At 40.4% G+C, this 12,406-nt stretch overlaps 1 protein-coding gene across 8 annotated transcripts in view; it reads right to left on the bottom strand.

The window, feature by feature from the left end:
* The window catches only part of SGPL1 (sphingosine-1-phosphate lyase 1), a 103,524-nt gene that overhangs the window by 6,722 nt on the left and 84,396 nt on the right, over positions 1-12,406 (bottom strand). For all 8 annotated transcript variants that reach the window (XR_003790533.1, XM_029200997.1, XM_029200998.1 and 5 more), the window contains 3 exons: positions 12,004-12,132; positions 2,562-2,650; positions 493-598 (listed from right to left, as the gene is read on the bottom strand). Coding sequence is in view for 7 of the 8 variants with exons in the window: in XM_029200997.1 (XP_029056830.1) it covers positions 493-598; positions 2,562-2,650; positions 12,004-12,132 (324 nt within the window). In the remaining variant the exon portion in view is untranslated. The remainder of the gene's footprint in view (positions 1-492; positions 599-2,561; positions 2,651-12,003; positions 12,133-12,406) is intronic.

Raw genomic sequence — 12,406 nt, 5'->3', positions numbered from 1 at the left:
TTGACTGTGGTGATGATTTCACAATGTATGCATGGATCAAAACACCAAGTTGTATACCTTATACACAATTTTTTACTTGTCAATTAGTTAATACCTCAAAATTAAGGTGGGGGGGAATAATGCTAGTGCTAATAAATTGTACAGTTTACTTCTGAAAAAAAAAATTACTATTATAATGGCAATGGTACTAATTCAGGCCAATCGAAAACGACAGTGAGAGTCTTAGGGCAAGTTAGTCCTGGCTCATTTTACAGACAGAAGAGAAAGTGATGGTGCTGAAGCAAAACCTTAAAGTCTCAAGTTAGTCTCATCTTCCTATTCGAGTTCATGAAAAGACTGAAGCTGCAGTGACTCACCACTGCCAGTGGCAGTTTTTGCAACTCTGGCTACTACAGTCAAAGGCATTTTGAGCCTATCCGTGTGTGACACTGGAAATAGCACTTCCTGCTTCTTGCAGCCCAAGACAGACAACAGCCCTTCAGAGGAACTCACCTGAACATCCACCTCCATCACTTTGTTCAGTGGAACCCGTTTAATCTTCATCCCAAAATAGTTGGCTGCTTTGTCAAATGCAGCATGGGCACTCTGGGGGGCTACACTAAAGGACAGGGAAGAAGAAAACAGTGAAATTCAAATCAAAACAGGGTTCAAGAGATAACATGGTCAGCAGCTCATCTAAATCACCAGGAAGCAACTTCTGATTATTTTTAGTCCAGTTTTTAAAACTGTTTATATTGTTTTATTTTTCTTTTTAAACATAGACAAAAAGAGGTCACCTGATTTTCTAGAGAAACCTTCTCCCTACTTCTTCCTGCTACCAAACCATTTTGGTAGCAGGAAGAACTTGGAAATAATGCCACATGGAGGGATCCCAAGCATCAATCAGGGCTGACGGGGAATCTGGATCAGATCAACATGCGGTCGAACCCTCTAGGGGTTGCCTACCCAAAGACGGGTACCTCAGTGAGGAGCAAGCTTCCTGACACAACACGTGTTCAAGCACAAAACATAAGACTGCTCAGCAGGGATACTAAAGCAGCAGTCAAGCATCAGATCAGTGCTCTTCTCCATCTCTGGAAGACCATGATCCTATGAAAAACTACAATCCCCATTTTTCCTACATATTTGGGAGCAGCATTTCAAACAGTATTGAAAAAGGAAACCAAGTCATTTGCTTTCAGACTTCCCTCATTTACTCCTCTCTTACAATTAATCTGTTCCCTTTAAGGCAGAAAAATCGCTATCACTGAATAAGTACCAAGCATCAAAGATTCGTGCACGAAGAGAGATGGCAGCCTAACTTACTCTCTTAGGCTAGGTATGAATCACAGCATGAGATCATGTACAACAAAACTCTTAGTCACTTGACACTTGTGGAAGAAAATTAACCCAAAAGATGTGGTATAAACACATGGTACAAGGAGGGAACCTAAAGAAAAAAAAAAATGCAACCAAGTTTCAAAATTATGTCCATGGGGTGGCAATACACGTACATCTCAAGAAGGTTTTTAAAAATTTTTCTCCCAGAACACAGCTGTCAGGCTGAAATTTTCTTAGGGAGCACCCCGAGGCAGCCTATTATACTTAAGTAACTTTCACTGAACTGAGATAAGTAGAGAGCTTTCCTTAGGCGCGAGATAAACTTATAGCATCACAGAATTCAAAGATGTAGTCCTACAACTCTGTCAACTTTTAGAAAAAGGATCTCGTTCTTGCAGTATACACCAGGTATAAATCTGGGTGGTTGGGAAAGGGAATGACCTTCAATATTAACTAGCAGATCCACTTAGGATTTTGCTGAATGTGAAGGATAATGGTCAAGGGCACAGGACGGGAGAGAAGAGGACTGGAATTACCAGAGGAAGACAAGAATCAGAAAACAGATTATCAGGCTGTTTCACACAGCAGTATTCCACACAGACAAACCTAACAGGGGAAAAAACCCAGCCACACATACAGTCAAGCCCTCCGTATCCATGAGTTCAGCCACCCAAGGAAGGAGAATATTCAGGGGGAAAAGAGTTCCAAAAAGCAAAACTTGTATTTGCTGCATACCAGCAACTGTTTACATAGCATTTACACATTAAGTATTCTAAGTAATCTAGAGACGATTTAAAACCATATGGAGGGGCTTCCCTGGTGGCGCAGTGGTTAAGAATCCGCCTGCCAATGCAGGGGACACAGGTTTGAGCCCTGGTCCAGGAAGATCCCACATGCCGCAGAGCAACTAAGCCTGTGTGCCACAACTACTGAGCCTGTGCTCTAGAGCCCGTGCTCTGCAACAAGAGAAGCCACCACAATGAGAAGCCCGTGCACCGCAATGAAGAGTAGCCCCTGGCTCACCGCAGCTAGAGAAAGCCTGCGTGCAGCAACGAAGACCCAATGCAGCCAAAAATAAATAAATTAAAAAAAAAAAACACACAAACCACTATATGGAGGATATGCATAGGCCATATGCAAATACTATACCACTCTATACAAGGGACCTGAGTATCGAGGATTTGGTATCCATGGGGGTCCTAGAAGCAATCCTCCATGGATACCAAGGGAACTGTACATACATTTCTGGAGTTTTGATCCCATTCTCGAAGGCCAGTTCCCGATAAGCTTTACAGGCCATCAGAATACTTTCTGTCCCCCCGGAGGTCACCTGTAATAAAAAAAAGAGAGGCCATCTGTGGAAGGGAGTTAGGGATAGCTATCAGCATGCACTTCCTGCCTTGATGTTGAGGGTATCTGATGCAGAAACAGGTGAGCTCTTGGATGCATGCTGCAGAGCACATGCTTCTGTCCACCAGAAGGAAAATGTGACTTTATTGGCTAAGCCCAATCTTGGTTCAGGAGAAGAATAAAAACTACTAAGTGATGAGAAGCTCCACACTGTATGAACAAATGTACATCTGCCCAGATCCCATCTGTGCACAATCCGCCTACATTTCTGTTGTTCGTCCAGTTGCAGATAGCATAGGGCATTTTACCCCATCCAAAAGCATCAGGATTACTGACTTTGATTTAAAATTTTAATGCCCATTGAAGAATGTGAGACTGTGAAGTCACAACTCTACTCAGCTATGCAATACATTAGAAGACCAAGAAGAGACACTCAGATATTCCAAAGTAAACTTGTCGTTTTGACAAGTTTGAAACACAGAAAAAAGCAGAAGCCTCTACTTAGAAGTTTGTTAACTTATCTGAAATTTAAAAAAAAAAAATCCTAATGTTTTTAAAGTGAAGAAAAATGTTCTCCTGAAGCTACTAGGCCTAGCACCTCTGATACAGGCGAATTTCTTTACCAGAGTTGATACAAAAATACTCAGAGGTCATTTCATTCATCTTGTCTTCCTCACTGGACTACAAAACTCATGAAGGTGGGGACCGTTCTGTTCATGACAATATTCCTGGCACCTAGCTAGTAGCTGGCACCTACCAGATCCTCCATTAACATTTCTTAATGCCTGATTTGACTCTCAGTAAACCATGACCAATACAGGTATGTCATACCCATCTGGCTATCCTTTGATAACATCTAAGAATGAAATAATTTCAAAACAAACAGGGAAAAAAAAGCCATAGCACTGAGCTAGGTGGATATTTCCTTAGATTTATCATCTCCAAAGATTCATATAATCTTAGAAAGCTTTTCCATTTTACAGGTAAGAAAACTGAGCCCCAAAACTGAGAGACTAAGTGATTCATCCAGTGTCATCCATCTTTTGATAAAAAGTAAAACTTTCTATATTTTCATATTTAGTGTAACTTAACATGAGATGAAATGAGAGCAGGCGATGACTGAAATTTCCTAAAGTAATATCCACATATAAGACAAAAATACCACAGGATACAAAATCCCAGTGGAGGGACTTCCCTGGTGGCAGTGGTTAAGAGCCCACATGCCAGTGCAGGGGACATGGGTTCGAGCCCTGCTCCGGGAAGATCCCACGTGCTGCAGAGCAGCTAAGCCTGTGCGCCACAACTACTGAGCCTGCGCTCTAGAGCCCGTGAGCGACGACTACTGAAGCCTGCGCTCTAGAGCCCGTGAGCCACAACTACTGAGCCTGCGCTCTAGAGCCCATGAGCCACAACTACTGAAGCCCACGTGTCTAGAGCCCGTGCTCCGCAACAAGAGAAGCCACTGCAACGAGAAGCCCGCGCACCGCAACAAAGAGTAGCCCCCGCTCGCCACAGCTAGAGAAAGCCCGCGCACAGCAACAAAGACCCAAAGAAACCAAAAATAAAAATAAAAAATCCCAGTAGTCAGGAATTATATGGAAGATTAGCTGAGAAGAGTCAGTCATTTTGTAATTGAGGAAGCCTTCAGGAAACGTGACCGTCATCCACACAGTAAGCCACTGAACTCAGGCACGGGACACTTGTTTGTAGGTCTCTGCATTTCTCTGCTTACAGTTGAGGTCAGCGCTGCAAATCGCGGCATGTCCTGTGGTCCAGCATAAAACCTTAGAACATCACATGAGGAGCCAAGCCAGTTGTGAAGGAAGTCGAGAAAGGATCAAGTCCTCAGCGCACTCATCTCTCACTAAGGTCCAGTAATGACCTAAGCAGAAATATTTCCAAACCCCTAGTCACTCACTCACTTCACATGTCCTATTTTCAGTCCAATAACTCATCCAATCAACATCATTATCTGTTAGGCAAATACCAGTGTACTTTGGACTGTAAAAGCAGGAACACCTAAATTTTACTTCCAATTTTTATTTCTGATCCCTAAATTCTGTGTTCAGATATGCTGCTACCCTCCCATTTCCCTCTACCCCTGGCACCACCCCTCCAAAAATGGAAATCTAATTCTGAAGTAAGAAGACAGAGGCCTCAATAACTACTTATTACGTTAGTCAACATCTTTCAACATTTTTAAAACCTCTCACTCTAATATATGACATCTAAATCAGCAACAAGAGAACAGGTCCTATTTGGAAATTTTTCTTTTAGATACTCTTCAGATACTCTTTTAGATACATTTGCGCAAGCCAAGGCTGTTTCCCATGGCAACAATTTCCTTCAGTATATAAAGTCACCTCTCACCCATTCGAACTGGGGCAAATGAAGCTAATAAAAGGACAGTTTAAGGTTGAAGAAGAAAGAATGAGAAGAGCTTAATACCTTAGTTGGGAACAGGCTAAAGACTGCCCAGCCAGTTGGCCGTGTCTTCTTGTTTCCCACCTCTGAACTCTGAACTGTCTTCACCAGAGGTGGCTCATCAAGAGAGAGACAGAGAGAAAGAAAGAGATGAAAGAGAGAAACAGAGAAACTCACATAATCCCAGAGGTAATTAGTTCTCTTATAAAAGTCTAAGTATCAGAAGAGACTGGGGATCTTAGACTCTGTCTTTCCTTCTCCTGACCCCTGACACAGCACTAAAAAGGGTGCTAATGGGAGAGGCATGGTTTAACTGTAGCAATGCAAAAACCACCCCCCCCAGAGTTGGATTTCTGGATTAAGATGGAAGACTGAAACTACTTCACAGACTTTCTCTCCCCCAGTATGTGCAAGAATAAAGGAAAAAAGCATTAAAACCCTGCAATAACAACAACCAAACAAAGAAAGAGAGGGAATCTAACACAATAAACTTCAAATACTGATGATGAAAAAAAGAAACAAGTTTCTAAAGCACAGCAAAGAGTAAAACCCAGTTCTTCATCCCTCCTCCAAGACATGGAAATTGTCCGGGTAAGTCAGCAAAACCCTGAGAATTCTCATTAACACCCCCCAAATCTTCAGAGAAGCAAATGGAGGCGGTTTCTTTATTGTCAGATGAGTGGGTGATAGACATAGCGGCTGGGGAGAAACAAGCAGCCTGGGGAGAGAGAACACCAGGACTGACTCTTTAAAAGTGAAGACTCCAGGGATACAGGATGAGCTAAAGAAATAAAGCCCAAAGAGTATTATTCTCTTCCAGCTAGGCAGAGTGAACTCTGGTAGGTAACTTTTAACAAAATCTCAGAAGAGGCCTAGATATTCTAATACAGGTGGAACAAAGCTTCACCCAGGCCTTGCCTCTCAGACAAGAAATGACCCATCATGCATCAGAACAAACAGAATGTCTAGAGACAGTCACTGAAGCACGAGCCAAGATGAAAGAAATGGCATAGTAACTATGCAAACATATGAAAAGAAAAAAAGGTAGCCTGCAAAGTAAAGGCCAACTCAGAAGGAAATTCCTCCTGTTTCTCACTGTAGGACAATATCATAAGAACATGAATTCAAGAAAACAGAAGCTGAAAGACTGGCCACTGAAACAACAGAATGAGACCACAGATCTGAAAAAAACCCCAAAGTACCAAGTAGCATGATTCCAGAATTACTAAATACATTAGGAACAGCAAGAAACAGACTAAACACTGCTGAGAATAAAAATACTGACTTAGAGGAAAGGTTTAAGGTAAATTTAGTGAACCCAGATAAGAAAGAGATTGAAAGCTCAGTGCTGCTCTACATTTGCAGAACTGTGTCCACCTGGCTGGTCACAGATAACCAAAAGGCATGCAGAGAGGAAGGACAGGCACAGGTGGAAATCTGTGAAATCATACTCTCTAAGAAAAGCGGAGAATCCTAGGAAAACTGTGGTGAAGAGAAGATTCAGGGGGAGAGGCTTTCAAGTATACAAAGGTCTCCCACATGGAAAAAAACAATCATGGAACTTCAATTTCCAGCAATATACATTATATACCTTGGGCAACCCTCCTAACTAGAACAACTAAAAAAGCTTGATAAAACATTAAAAAATATTTTTACATCCACCACTGAGTTAACATAAAGGAACACACTGAACCCCCAAACAAAGCAAAATCAAGAATCCTACAAGATAAGTGAATGTCAAAGCTGGTTTTAACTCTGAGGATTATTGCCAACTCCTAGATCTAGACCTCAAACTCCCACTTTGACAAATAAACAGGAAATAAATGTAGGGCCTGCTCAAGATAAGGAATCTAAGAGGCGATGGCTGAAAACAGAGACTTCACCCACACTCTTAGCAGTACAAGAAATAAACCCCGCTGATACAGAAGAGAACGGCAAGAAAAATTACTTTTCTCAACCCAGATGCTCAGGGTAAAGAAAAATAAGGATCTCTCAAGAATGTATGCCAAGACAGCTTTTATTCGAGTTTGTGGTCTGAGTTCAGACTACTTCCATAGTACAAAACTGTGAGCTGAAAATCAGACTTAAATTGGTTCCAGTGTGGCCGCACTTCACAGCAAATCCCCAGTAACTGGCAGAAGTAAATACAAAAATACAAATCTTCTCTGGAAGAACTTAACTTCAATCTAGGCCTCAAAGTTAAGTTTCCAAGAAAATGAGTGACTCACAGAAAAAACCAAAACAAAACAAAAAAACACAAATATAAGGATAGAAGACAGCATAAGTGAAACCAGCAGAAGCAGACAGGTAAGGCTCATCAATAATGGAATTATCACACATAGACTATAAAACAATTATGTGTAAATATATTTAAATAAACAAAGCATAAGACAAGGAAAGGGACTACAAAGAACCAAGCAAATTAAAAAAAGAACCAAACCGAATTCTCAAGAATGAAAAACACAGTAAATGAAATTTAATAAACAATGGAAGAACTAAAGAGTGGATTATACACAGCTAAAGGGGGAATTAATAAAAACCTTGCATGTATCACCCAGCTCCAACAATTCTCAACTCATAGCCCATCTTTCTTCTAACCGCAACTGCCCCAGCCATTGTTGCTGTTGAGAATATCAGTCGTTCTAAAAGTTAAACCTTTACAGGTTATCTATGTCTTCTGGCTGCTTTTAAATACCAACTAGAGGTGTGTTAGCCTTTCTCACTCTATCATTCATGTCTCTTAACTTTCTATTTGTCTCTCCAGGTTTTATTCTGGTTAACTTTTAAAACTCTCTTATTCCATAAATTTGACTTAGGAACCATGTAAATATTTTACATGGCTATAAATGAACTAGGGCTCCTTGAATGAATGGCTGATTCTGGGTCTGGAGCAGGAAATGTAAAAGGTAAACCTGGAATACCTCATCAAATAAAAATATTTTGTCCAGGGCTTCCCTGGTGGCACAGTGGTTGAGAGTCTGCCTGCCGATGCAGGGGACACGGGTTTGTGCCCCGGTCTGGCAGGATCCCGCATGCTGCGGAGTGGCTGGGCCCGTGAGCCATGGCCACTGGGCCTGCACGTCCGGAGCCTGTGCTCCGCAGCAGGAGAGGCCACAGCAAGGAGAGGCCCGTGTACCGCAAAAAAAAAAAAAAAATTTGTCCAAAAAAAAAGAAGGAAAGAAAGGAAGTTTGCAAAGACTACTTGAATCATGCAAAAAGACCCCGGAGCCAAAATTAAGAAGTTCCCACTGGCCAAAAATGGAGTAATTTGAGTATCATTCTGAGTGACAGCTACAATAGACTGACACACACACACTATTCTATGATTCATCCACCCCACTGTTGATAAGCATTTGAATTATTTCCAGTTTTTAGCTATCATGAACAATGTTGCTATGAATATACATCTATCCTGATACACACATGTACGTTTTTCTAGAATATATCCCAAGTAGTGGCATATCAGGGTCATAAGATACAGGTATCTTCAACTTCACTGGATAAGGCCGAAGTGTTTTTGTGCTTGTTTAAACTGTGGTCTCTTAAAAGTTCACAGAGCCTGTCATACAGAGTGAAGTCAGAAAGAGAAAAACAAATATCATATATTAACGCATATATGTGGAATCTAGAAAAATGGTACAGATGAACCTATTTTCAGGGCAGGAATAGAGACGCATATGTAGAGAACGGACATGTAGACACAGAGGGGGATGGGGAGGGTGGGACGAATTGGGAGGTTAGGATTGATATATATACACTACCACACGTAAAACAGATGGCTGGTGGGAACCTGCTGTATAGCACAGGGAGCTCAGCTCAGTGCTCTGTGATGACCTAGATGGGTGGGATTCGGCGGGGTGGGGGGGTGGAAGGGAGGTCCAAGAGGGAGGGGATATAGGTATACATATAGCTGATCCACTTCGTTGTACAGCAGAAACTAACACAACACTGTAAAGCAACTATACTCCATTAAAAAAAAAAAGTAAACTGAGCAACTGATCTTCAGAAGAAATTATTTTAAAAAATATTTAGTGAGGCTTGAAAAAAAAAGTTCATAAAGAGTCTAATGGCACAGAAGAATACCCACGTACTGTAAGTATACTGGCATCTCCCCTCTACATCATCCCGTTCATCTAAATGCCATAAGGGAACCCACTGCTAGATTATGGTTGGTTTTTAACAGTTTTGGAACTTCTGGGGGGAAAATGAATGCCAGGAATACCAGTTTTGTTAGCTACTGAGTATTTGAACATGTTGATTTTTCATGGTGCCAACTTAAAAGTAAATGGAGAGATATACCATGTTCTTGGATTGGAAGAATCAACATTGTGAAAATGACTATACTACCCAAAGCAATCTACAGATTCAATGCAATCCCTATCAAACTACCATTGGCATTTTTCACAGAACTAGACCAAAAAATTTCACAATTTGTATGGAAACACAAAAGACCCCAAATAGCCAAAGCAATCTTGAGAAAGAAAAACAGAGCTGCAGGAATCAGGCTCCCTGACTTCAGACTATACTACAAAGCTACAGTAATCAAGGCAGTATGGTACTAGCACAAAAACAGAAAGATAAATCAGTGGAACAGGATAGAAAGCCCAGAGATAAACCCACGCACATATGGTCACCTTATCTTTGATAAAGGAGGCAGGAATGTACAGTGGAGAAAGGACAGCCTCTTCAATAAGTGGTGCTGGGAAAACTGGACAGGTATATGTAAAAGTATGAGATTTAGATCACTCCCTAACACCATACACAAAAATAAGCTCAAAATGGATTAAAGACCTAAATGTAAGGCCAGAAACTATCAAACTCTTAGAGGAAAACATAGGCAGAACACTCTATGACATAAATCACAGCAAGGTCCTTTTTGACCCACCTCCTAGAGAATTGGAAATAAAAACAAAAATAAACAAATGGGACCTAATGAAACTTCAAAGCTTTTGCACAGCAAAGGAAACCATAAACAAGACCAAAAGACAACCCTCTGAATGGGAGAAAAAATTTGCAAATGAAGCAACTGACAAAGGATTAATCTCCAAAATTTACAAGCAGCTCATGCAGCTCAATAACAAAAAACAAACAACCCAATCCAAAAATGGGCAGAAGAACTAAACAGACATTTCTCCAAAGAAGATACACAGACTGCCAACAAACACATGAAAGAATGCTCAACATCATTAATCATTAGAGAAATGCAAATCAAAACTACAATGAGATGTCATCTCACACCAGTCAGAATGGCCATCATCAAAAAATCTAGAAACGATAAATGCTGGAGAGGGTGTGGAGAAAAGGGAACACTCCTGCACTGCTGGTGGGAATGTGAATTGGTACAGCCACTATGGAGAACAGTATGGAGGTTCCTTAAAAAACTACAAATAGAACTACCATATGACCCAGCAATCCCACTACTGGGCATATACCCTGAGAAAACCATAATTCAAAAAGAGTCATGTACCAAAATGTTCGTTGCAGCTCTATTTACAATAGCCCGGAGATGGAAACAACCTAAGTGGCCATCATCGGATGAATGGATAAAGAAGATGTAGCACATATATACAATGGAATATTAGCCATAAAAAGAAAGGAAATTGAGTTATTTGTAATGAGGTGGATGGACCTAGAGTCTGTCATACAGAGTGAAGTAAGTCAGAAAGAGAAAGACAAATACCGTATGCTAACACATATATATGGAATTTAAGAAAAAAAATGTCATGAAGAACCTAGGGGTAAGACAGGAATAAAGACACAAACCTACTAGAGAACGGACTTGAGGATATGGGGAGGGGGAAGGGTGAGCTGTGACAAAGCGAGAGAGAGGCATGGACATATATACACTACTAAACGTAAGGTAGATAGCTAGTGGGAAGCAGCCGCATAGCACAGGGAGATCAGCTTGGTGCTTTGTGACCGCCTGGAGGGGTGGGATAGGGAGGGTGGGAGGGAGGGAGAAGCAAGAGGGAAGAGATATGGGAACATATGTATATGTATAACTGATTCACTTTGTTATAAAGCAGAAACTAACACACCATTGTAAAGCAATTAATACCCCAATAAAGATGTTAAAAAAAAAAAAAAGTAAAACCTAATGCTGCTTATTGGGAAAAAACAAAAAAGTAACTATAAAATGTTATCGTCTTTGGATGGGCCCTTCAAAATTAAATTTGCAGACTTTCTAATGATTACAAAAGTATTTGGTATGATAGGATTAGCACCCCTAGGTTACCATTACAGCACTCTGGGTTAAATCTAAGTATCCTGATAAGCTGAAATTTACTTTTTTCTAGAGAAGGCAAGATCAGTTTGTGGTACCAAACCTCAACAGAAGTTTATCAATCACAGTTTAGGAAAACTAACAAACATCTACTGGAAAGAATAGTTGAAAGAAGGAATCCTCACGTGCATCTTTAAATACAATGACACCCTCTTCCTTTATTCCTAAACCAACTGAGATTCAGTTTATAGCAAAATAATAAACATCCAGCTCAAGCAAAACAAGTATATCAAAAAACTATGGGATGGTTTGAAAAAATTATATAGATAAGTGGGTAGGTAGGTAGGTGGGTGGAAGAAAGGGAGGGAGAGAAAGAAGAGGAGAGAGCAGATACGACAAAATATTTATATTTAGTGAATCTAGGATGTTCTTTAAACTATTCTGACAACTTAATGTAAGTTTAAAGTTTTTCAAAATAAAAGACTGAAGAGAAAAAATATCTAGAAGATATTTACCAAAATGTTGATACTCCATGAATTACAAAATCATAACCTTTAAAAATCGCTGTTAATCTCGATCTTCCTACAGTAATCATGTATTACTTGTGTAATAAAATGTTTTGAATAAATTCTTCCATTTTAAGCTAAAAAAAATCAGATTATAGGATGCCACCTGCATATACTTACACATCCACAGGAATCTGGTCCCCCATTGAATAGGGAACAAGCCATCCTCACAATCTCTGCTTCTATCTTACGTAGTCCTGGGAAGATATCTGGATGCAGCGGATTACTCCATGCAAAATCTCCATAAGCCTGCAGAGAAATGCAAGCAGATGTGAAGACGATTACATCGTATAAAAAAAAAGAATCATGCAACAAACAAAAGTTCCTAGGTATCAGACACAACACTAGAAACTGGAAAAATGGTAAGATATGTTCCCCAATCTAAAGAAGATCAAAATATACTGGAGGAGACAGGCAGGCATAAAAATTATTTTACAATGTGGTAAGAGAGGAAGTATAAATGTAGTTAAAAGCACAGACTAAAACACCAAACAGCCCCAGTTTGAAATCTTAGCTTTACCTG

The sequence above is a fragment of the Monodon monoceros genome, unplaced genomic scaffold (genome assembly GCF_005190385.1).
Source record: "Monodon monoceros isolate NGI ecotype Baffin Bay Population unplaced genomic scaffold, NGI_Narwhal_1 Super_Scaffold_4, whole genome shotgun sequence".
Lineage (NCBI taxonomy): Eukaryota > Metazoa > Chordata > Mammalia > Artiodactyla > Monodontidae > Monodon > Monodon monoceros.
The sequence above is the reverse complement of the archived record's forward strand: the minus strand, read 5'-3'. Positions and strand labels throughout refer to the sequence as shown.